Here is a 10,036-nt window from a genome sequence, read left to right on the forward strand (position 1 = left end):
TACACACACACATATGCTAGACTAAATATTTAGTCTAGTTTTCTTCAAATACAAGAAAGTAAGATAAATTGTTTTATATTTTATAAAGCTTACCTCTGTTTTCAAGGCTTGAGAGCATGTGGAATTCAACCTGGTGAGGTAGGATGGGAAAAAAGATCGTAACGTTTTTTCTGGATTTGGTCCATATGTAATAACCTTAAGAAAAAAAAATATACAACAATTACAATAAATAAATAAAGCACTTTTGAACAGAATATAAACAATGGGAAAAGAACAAGAAAATCAAGAAGTATTTAAATAATCTGATAGGAGAAATAAAAATGGAATGAAGGGAATATGAGATGGACAGACAGACAACACAAAAGGTTAAAACAGGTAGACAAAAATTTGAAAAGGGACAGATGCAATGCATACAGACAGACATTATGAACAGTGAATTTAATGCTGAAAAAAAAAAAAAGGAAAAAAAAAAAGAAGACTGATGTTTCTCAAAGTAGAATAAAGATAAAAGAAACATGTACTGGGTCCCTTTTTTCCCCCCTGCCACCAGCATTAGTGAGGATGTCATACTACTTGCAAGACTAAGAGCCCCAAGAAAGGTAGCCTTATGCTAGGGGATGATGGGTTAAAATATGACAAAGGATTAGAGCAGAACAGGTCTCTTGCAGTTGAGGGGCTACATGGCTACTCACATTTTAGAAGAGAAGGTGAGGTGGGGATGATCAGGTGGAGTGGGAAGATATAGAATAGTGGTGGTAAGTTGTCTGTGTGGACCTTGAAGCAGAAAAGGAGGGTACAATCAAGAAAGATTGGAAGTGCCCAGTGACCAATGGTGTGTAACAACATCTGAGAGTCTGATTGATATAGGTGATACAGGTGACGTATCTTATCAAGCCTTCCTCCATAAAACTGAACATCAAAGTTTGAATTAGCTAAGATTTGAATCTAAAAACAAAATATTTTAACCCTACAAAGAATTTCAAGGGAAACCCTGACAAGACAAAGGTAAAATAAAAAAAAAGGTATTTACCTTCAATTTTGCATTTAACACTTTTAATTTTTTCCGTAAATCATTTTGTATATTGATGTTAGTGTTATATATCAAATCAAGGATGTAGAAATATTCCTTTACAGAAATTACTCCGTATGCAGAAGACACATTCTTGTGAATACTGAAAAAATATAAATTCATATTGTAGTATGGATTAAAAAATCAAATATGAATATATTTATTTCAATAACAAAGATTTTTCGAATAACATGAAATAAAAAGATTACAACATTCTCCAATCTTTCAAAAAAAGTTTGGCCCTCCATGTGAAGGAAATGTTGGTATCCTTTCCTTGAAAATCAGATTTGTTTTAACATCCATTTTTCCATGCTTGCAGTCAGACAGACAGAATTTGTTGTGGCCAGATGCCATTCCTGGGCCTACCTCTTCCACAGGCTCCCTCCAGAAAAATATATGAATATATGTTAGGTGAACTTAGCTAAAATTTGGGGGAAAAAATTGTGAAATCTGAATGTATACCTGAATAACATCTCTAAGTAGTCTACGGGATATGATGCCACTGTTATTGTACGAAATCCCAACGATGAAATCATAAGTTCCATCCAAACTGAAAACAAAATAAAAAAAAAGCATTTAATGTGTGTCGTGTATGTGTGCATATGTACATACATTTTTTATCTTTTACTTGTTTCAGTCATTAGACTGCGGCCATGCTGGGGCATACATTTTTATTTCATATTTATTTGTTAGTGGAGACAGTTAACACCTCTCAATCAGTCTCTTTTTAGGCTGCGACAGATTTTGTTTGGGAATTTTGTCCTTCTAGAACAGAGAACATCACACATTTTGCTGGCTGGTGGATTGGAGCAATGTGAAATAAAGTGTCTTGCTCAAGAACACAACTGAATTTAGAACAAAGGACCACAAGGTATTTTGTTTAACACACTACTGTTTCTAGCAAAAGCTGGACTATATACAGGTAAATGTTACTAAGATAGGATTTTAAAGGATTTCTTTCCTCAGTTACATGATGCCCACATGCACAAGAACAAACAACTCAATACGTGTAGATACATACCTGCACACATGTACTCTTATCTCAATGCATGTAGACACACCTGCACATACACCTCACAAGGTGAACACTCACCTGCACACATGTAGACTAACCTCAGTGCGTGTAGACAGGCACACGCGCACCCAAAATTAAACAAAAATATTTAATTTAATGTCAAACTAAAAAGTTAACGGAAAAATATGAACTTACTTCTCAAGCCTGTAGAAAGGTCCTTAAAACCAGCTTGCCCTAAAGCCCAAAGGATAGCAGAGCAACGCAAAGGGCGATTTTGGTGACTTTTTAAAAGTTCCATGTACTGTTTGATAGAGAAATGGGAGGAAGAGTCAAACGAAGGAAGTATTTTCCAATACGAAAAAAAATAAAAAGTTACATTTTCTTTTTTTTCAATTAAAAAATACACCAAATAACGAGATTAAATAGAAAAGTTGATTAAATGGAACTGTCTGTTACTGGTAGAAACTTAGATGACAGAGAGAACAGTAGTTCCCAAAGTAACATTCAATAAACGTATTTTTCCAAGGGTTAGAGAGGTACATATTCAAGGCAGGAACTATTTTTACTTTTAAAGCTGGATGCTCTTCCAGTTGCCAAATTTTACTTGGTTTTCAAGTAAAGGAATTTTAATTCTAAAGGAATTTGAAAATAGAGAGAGCAGATGAATTTGCTGATAGAAAATATCAACAAATGGCACTTGTTGCAGCCAAGCCAGAATCAGTTACTTCACTGCTTACAGCTCAGCTTCAAATAATGACTTCACTGTCTGCAACACAGCTTCATTACTATGGCAACAGTCCGGATACTTATTGATCACGCGCACACACACACACATATGATTGTCACCAGGATGAGGGAGTCAACATATATTCTTTAAGAGCCAAATCTTAAATATCAAATTTTAGATTTAAATTTTAATTCACTTGATGAAAATGGTTTTTTTCATGATGCAAATGATTTGTTTATCAAAAAAAAAAAGCCCACACTTGAAACAGCTGTAGTGAACATGTGATCTTTCTTGTACAACATATTGTTATGGTCACCCTTACCTGTGGAAGTTTGGAGATGACTAGATCTGGTTCTTCTCGAGCCAATAACTGAATAAATATACGATAACCATAAGTTGGTAGACCTGCAAATGAAAGAAATCACGGATTAGACAGACAGCAAATTGTGATCTGATAAAAGTTGGAAGGAAAAAAAAGACAAATGGTTTATTGAGTCAATCCAACAATCTGAAGTTTAAGTGGCCATCCATTTGAGGCACTACTCTATGTTATCCATACTAAATTTATTTTACTTTCACACACTCACCATGTATATAAAATGTTATATGTTTGGGTGTTGAAATGGGAGAAAAAATATTGAAGCAGAGAGTCCATTCATTCAGTTGAAGTTTCCGATTCACTCTGCCCACAACTCAGAGTTTCTCCAACTGTGTCCTGGCAATTCAACTTGACTGTCAGTCTAGATGGAGTGTGCTGTTAGATGCTTGAGTAGGGAAAATACATGACTTACCTTTTGCCGATTCATTCAACATACTGTTAATGGAATGCCGGAAAATCAGTTCACGCTGGACGGCAGGACTGCGACGTAAGGTTAATAGAAGAAACTTTTTCACATCACTTCTAAGCACACAGAGGGGGAAATCTGCCAAAAAAACATTTAAAAGATAACGGTCAGAAATACTTGAAGATCTAGTTCATCCAGGGTACTTAACTGGTGCCTATCTTATCGAAGTTGGAAGTGTGAAAGATAATACATCAGGATTGGCAGGGTTTCAACTTAAAATCAGATCAAATATATCTTGTGAGAGATGGATTCCACTTCCCTAACCATAGTAATAATTATTTTTAATTTTGGCAAAAGGCCATCAATTTTGAGGGAAGTGATTTAGTCAATAACATCCAACCCAGTACTTCACTCGTACTTTATTTTATTAGCCCTGAAAAGATGAAGGTGATATTCAAACTCACAATGTACAGATCTAGAAGAAATACTACAAGGCAATTTTTGCAAAAACTAACAATTCTATCAGTTCACCATCCAAACAACAATAATAATGGTTTCAAATTTTGCCACAAGGACAGCCATTTTGGGGTAGGGGATGAGTTGATTACATCAACCCCAGCGTTTCACTGGTACTTAATTTATCGACCCAGAAGGATGAAAAGCAAAGTCAACCTTGGCGGAATTTGAACTCAGAATGTAGAAATGGGTGAAATACCACAAAGCGTTTTGTCCAGCGTGCTAACGGTTCTGCCAGCCTGCCACAACAACAACAACAACAACAATAATAATCTTTTCTACTCAAGGCACAAGGCCTGAAATTTTGGGGGAGGGTGCAGGTCGATTAAATCAACCTCAGTATGCAACTGGTACTTAATTTATTGACCTTGAAAGGATGAAAGGCAAAGTTGACCTCGGCGGAATTTGAACTCAGAACATAAAGACAGAGGAAGTACTGCTAGCATTTCGCCCAGCGTGTTAACGATTCTGCCAGCTCGCTGCCGTGATTAATAATAAGATTAGTAAGAATCCCATTGAAATAAAGGTTCACCTTTTGGTTTATCTTTGAAAACTGGATCTTTTTCTGGAAATTTTTCAAACTGAACATTTAGGTAAGATGAGAGATCCTTTAACCAAACTTCTGGGTTGTCTGGGAACGTTGTCTGGTCTTTTATAAGAATCTGCTCAAGTGTAGCTTTGTCAATCTTTAATATGAAAATAGAGAAATTATAAAATGCTTTTAAATAAGAAAAAGAAATATCAAAATTAAAAATTCTTACAAATCAAAGTCAACAACCATTCTTGTATATCGTTAATTAGTGTTAGCATATTTAACAAAGTGAACATCAAAAAGCTAATTAAAAGAACACAAGCTCAATAACTAATACTATTTTATTCAATTTACCAAATATGAAAGACAACTCTAGTTATAAAAATGCTATAATTTCTAAATCTCTCTTACGGAGAGATACAGCAGCAGTACTGATTATCAATATTTATTGCCAAACTAACGTGGCAGTCCATAGAAATAGAAAGAATGCTGCTGTTAATTAGCTCTTAGAGGTGATTGCCTCTAGTTAGCTATATGACACATGAACCTGCGTCCATAAACCTTCAAACAGGGAAGGTCATCAACTTCCCTTTGCTGGCTTGGCATCCACAGACTGGTTTCGGGGTAGTTGCCCCCTTATCAATGTGGAGCAGCCGAGTCCATCAGGGATTGCTGATGACCTTTGTTCGAAGGTTTTATTTGTTTATATATTCAGTGAAACACTTTCAAGTGACCCCTCATCACCTGGCAAAAAGTCACTCCCCCTCCCCTCAGCCAAAGAGATCTTGCTTTGCATATTACTTGGCAATCACCTTAGGGCTGGTTTCACCCAAAAACCACTCAGTACACTCTGTAAGGTGGTAGGCATTAGAGAGAGCATCTAACCACAGACACCATGCCAAAGCAGACCCTAGAGTGTGCTGCGCTCCTCTGGTTTGCCATCTCTTGTCAAACCATCCAAACCCATGCCGACATGGAAAATGGACATAAAATGATGGGGATACAACCCAGAGTGAGAGGGCATGTCTTACCTGGTTAATAGCATCTTCAACACTCGTTTTCTTCTTTTCTTTCACTTCTAATTCTGTTTTTTTCTTCTTTGCATTCCCATTTTTCTTGTTGTCGTTCACCTTGGGTTTCACATTGTTTGCCATCTTGCTGTTGTTAGTTTTATTATTGTTGTTGTTGTTGGTGATGTTATTGTTGGCTGCTGCCTTTGACTTTTTACTGGCCCAAAATGCTTCAAATATGGTGCTATCACTGGCTGAGTTTTCTAAAAAAAAAAGAAAAACGAAAAGAAATATAAAATAAGCACAGAAGTAGCTGTGTGGTAAGTAGCTTGCTTCCCAACCATGTGGTTCTGAGTTCAGTCCAACGGTGTGGCACCTTAGGCAAGTATCTTCTACTATAGCCTCAGGCCAACCAAAGACTTGTGAGTGGATTTGGTAGATGGAAACTGAAAGAAGCCTATCGTGTGTGTGTGTGTGTGTATGTGTGTATATATATATATATATATATATATATATATATATAAGCATAGAAATATGTCATGTTTTGTATTAAAAAATAATCTACAGATGTGTTCCAATTTGTTTGTTTGTTGATCAAAAGTTTTCTCCATTTTCTGATTATTTAAATTTTAAAAAACTTTTAATGTGCACAAATAAGGAGACCCTGCACAATTGAAACCTGATCTTTTTTCAGACAATCACACTCTGCACACTTCACTTCCAAGAACTGCTATAAACAATGGAAATAAGCAAGAGCAGTATAACTTGGTGTGCATGTGTGACAGAGTTCAAGGTCAGTCTCTGCCAAGTGGGGCTTCACTGTGTATTTTAGCTACCTTATCATAGCAACAGTACCATAACTTTTTGATCAAACCTCATATAACTTCTTACACTAATATATTTTATATTTATATATATATATATATATATATATATATACATATACACACACACATACATATACACACACACATACACAACCAATATAAATGCTGGTTGAGTTGACTTCAGTCATTCTTTACATCAATATGGAAGAGAGGGAGAGGATAAGAGATACAAAGAGAGTTTGAGTGCAGAATTACCTGAACAAACAAAAAAAAACAATAAGAATTAGTATATTTTGATCTCTTTATGGTAAATACACAAATATGTCAACCTCTAATTTTGATCTTAATATTCTTGTGTTAAATTTCTTGCATGGATTGGCATAAACTGTATCTTAGATTTAGGTCTGTCATGAACTAAAGAATTACTCGTACCAGACACAATGACTTGCAACCTTCAGTTTTGTCTCCTTAGATTCAGAGCTTGCATAAACTTGTAACTATTTTCTGTTGGTGTTCATTGATATATTACAAAAAAAAACCTAATTAAGACGTGGTGGTCTCGTTAAAATGTCTTTTGTTTGAATGCTGGAATGTCAAGAGCTTGTCTCCTCCGTAGGTGTGTGTGATGTTTAACTTTTAATATTCACTTTTGATGTTACAGGAAACAAAAATAGTTTGGTGTGGAATTTTTCTCAGAATGAAAAACTGAACTCTCCAGGGTTATTTGAAATATGTGTATGAAATTCCTGTCAAATTCCACTCGGTTGTCATAGGAACAAGGGAATTCCAGTTGTGACGACCACATATTTTCACAAAGACTTTAGTGTGTCTCGAATTAAAAGTTTATCATCACGTGGAATGAATTACTTTGCCATGGGGGACAGGACTCTTCTGAACTGAACAGATTGTTGTTTGGGGAGGAAAAGATTCCGACCAAAATGTTAAACTTCTGCTCACAGTAAAATAATTAATGATAATAATAATAATAGCTTCTACTAAAGACACAAGACCTGAAATTTTGGGGGAGGGGACTAGTCAATTACATCAACCCTAGCACATAACTGGTACTTAATTTACTGACCCCCAAAAGGATAAAAGGCAAGAGCTTGGCAGAATTTGAACCCAGAATGTAAAGATGAACGAAATATTGCTAAACATTTTGCCAGGTGTGGTAAAGATTCTGTCAGCTCATCACATAACACAATTTTGGCACAAGGCCAGCAATTTTAGGGGAGGGGTAAGTTGATTACATCAATTCCAGTGTCCAGCTGGTACTTATTGTATTGACCCTGAAAGGATGAACAACATAGTTGACCTTGGCAGTGTTTGAACTAAGAACATAAAGAGCAGGAAGAAATGGCAGTAGGCATTTTGTTCAACACACTGACAATTTTGCCAGCTGACTACCTTAATGAGAACATTCCACCCAGGTGAGCTCGAGAAAACAGATGCAAAACAGTAAAAATACAGAGATGATGATGATGATGATGATGATGATAGGATTTGGGATGGAGAAGGTGGTAGAGAAGGGAAGGGTGAGGTGGGACAGAATTAAACCCAAAATAAGAGGATTTCTAAGAGGATTGTAGAAAATTATCCGGCAAATGCTTTTATCAATTCTGTTGGTGTGTTGCTAAAGCAGAGAGGGCCTTCTGTGTTAAAAACAGTTTTTAAAACAAAACTTAGTTCTTGTTTAAATTTAATGACAATTACTAATAATTTGGCACAAGTTTAGAAATTTGAGGTGAAGAAGTACATTTTGGTGACACAACTAGTTTCAGGATGAATACCACAGCACAACATAAAAGGGGGTCACAGTGCTGTATTTTTTAGCATTTGACTAGTACTTTATTTCATCAACCCTGAAAGGATAAAAGATAAAGATGACCTCAGCAGAATTTGAACTCAAAACAATGACCTGAAAGAAATGCTGTGCACCAGCATGGCCACAGATCTGAGCTGAAACCATAGAAAAAAAAAGAAAAAAAAAGAAAGTATTTTGTCCGATGTACCAACAGTTCTGTCAGCTTACCTTTCTATTATAAGCACGGGACCTGAAATTTGTGGGGAAGGGGCTAGCTGATTTCATTGATCTCAGAACTTGACTGATACTTATTTTAGCACCCCTGGATGAAAGGCAAAGTCAACCTTGGCAAAATTTGAACTCAGAACATAAGGCTGCAAAAAATGCCATTTAGCATTTTGTTTGGCAAGCTGGCAACTCTGCCAGCTCACTGCCCTTTTAAGAAGAAGAATAATTCTTTCTTCTATAGACACAAGGCCCGAGATTCTGAAGACAGGGGCTAATCAATTACATTAACCCCAGTGCTTGACTGGTACTTACTTCATCGGCCACAAAAGGATAACAAGCAAAGTTGACCTTGGTGGGATTTGAACTCAATAATGATATATAATAATTTAAGGAGGTGTTGAATACTGTAGTCCAAGATACACTATTCCTGACACGAAAAAGACCGGATGATCACGGAGGTAGAACTGTTGGTTATGGTTCTGCTCTAACAGACCTGACCGAGGATTAAACAAGAACGCTTTAATAACGATTTCGTTTTTTGATAATAATGATTAATTGATTTCTAATATTAGGCCAAGGCCACACATGTTTAGCAAAAGCAAGTCATTAAATGGATCCCATTTAATGACTCCATATTCAGTTGAACAACACGGAAGGACAAAAGCTGAAACAATCTGTGCAAGGTTTGAACTCGGACTACAGTCTACCACAAACTCCTTTTAAATTATGTCCTTTCCTTTAAAGTTGGGTAGGGTGTGATTTGAGGAGGATTTGCTCTCAATTTCTAGCAGATTGAATGTGAACACATTGAAGCCTTCCTGACAAACAGACAAGTATTTGTTTAACTTGCTTATGATTTCAAATGGCATTAGATACGTATAACTTAAGAGTTGGATTGTCATAGCTAAGCTGACTCATCTATATATATATGTGTGTGGACTTCAGGACCAGGCTGTGTGTTATGTTCTTGAGCAAGACACTTTATTTCTTGTTGCTCCAGTTCACTCAGCCGTAGAAATGGGTTGTGACGTCACTGGTGCCAAGCTGTATCGGCCTTTGCCTTTCCACATTGTGCCCAGAGTGGGAGTTTATCATTTTTGGAAGTCCCCCACCCACAGATATTTAAAATACTTATTTTCTGGTTCTCTAAACGCAAGTGATTACAAAGCAAAAACCCCAAGTTTAAAATAATGTATGGTTCAATTTCCATAGTTTTTTAAAATCAGCCAATTTAACGAAATTTACGTTTTTTTTTTTTTTTTTAGTATCATAGGATTGAACATATTTTCTTTCAAGAAAAAGATTTTTAACCTGTTTGAACTTAGAAGCATTTCTTATTGTCTTTCCGTCAAGCTACAGCCTAGAATGCAGAGGCCAACATAAATCTGAGAAATTTGAGAAAATAGGGGATGTATGAAAAATATCCAAATTTTGGTAAAACCCCCTCAAACTCAATTTTTTTTTAAATGGCAAATTTCGACATATTAAGGGCTAACATATTTGACATCCTCAACATTTTATGT

The 10,036-nt window shown here is 36.0% G+C and overlaps 1 protein-coding gene across 3 annotated transcripts in view; it reads right to left on the minus strand.

Annotated features, from left to right (window-relative positions):
• The window catches only part of LOC106880386 (transmembrane protein 214-A), a 36,713-nt gene that overhangs the window by 3,703 nt on the left and 22,974 nt on the right, over positions 1–10,036 (minus strand). For all 3 annotated transcript variants that reach the window (XM_052974659.1, XM_014930293.2, XM_014930294.2), the window contains exons 2-9: positions 5,676–5,917; positions 4,645–4,798; positions 3,603–3,734; positions 3,134–3,216; positions 2,280–2,385; positions 1,532–1,619; positions 1,031–1,172; positions 94–195 (exon numbers count right to left, since the gene is read on the minus strand). In XM_052974659.1, the coding sequence (XP_052830619.1) occupies positions 94–195; positions 1,031–1,172; positions 1,532–1,619; positions 2,280–2,385; positions 3,134–3,216; positions 3,603–3,734; positions 4,645–4,798; positions 5,676–5,917 (1,049 nt within the window). The remainder of the gene's footprint in view (positions 1–93; positions 196–1,030; positions 1,173–1,531; positions 1,620–2,279; positions 2,386–3,133; positions 3,217–3,602; positions 3,735–4,644; positions 4,799–5,675; positions 5,918–10,036) is intronic.

Source organism: Octopus bimaculoides, chromosome 19 (assembly GCF_001194135.2).
Source record: "Octopus bimaculoides isolate UCB-OBI-ISO-001 chromosome 19, ASM119413v2, whole genome shotgun sequence".
Taxonomy (NCBI): domain Eukaryota; kingdom Metazoa; phylum Mollusca; class Cephalopoda; order Octopoda; family Octopodidae; genus Octopus; species Octopus bimaculoides.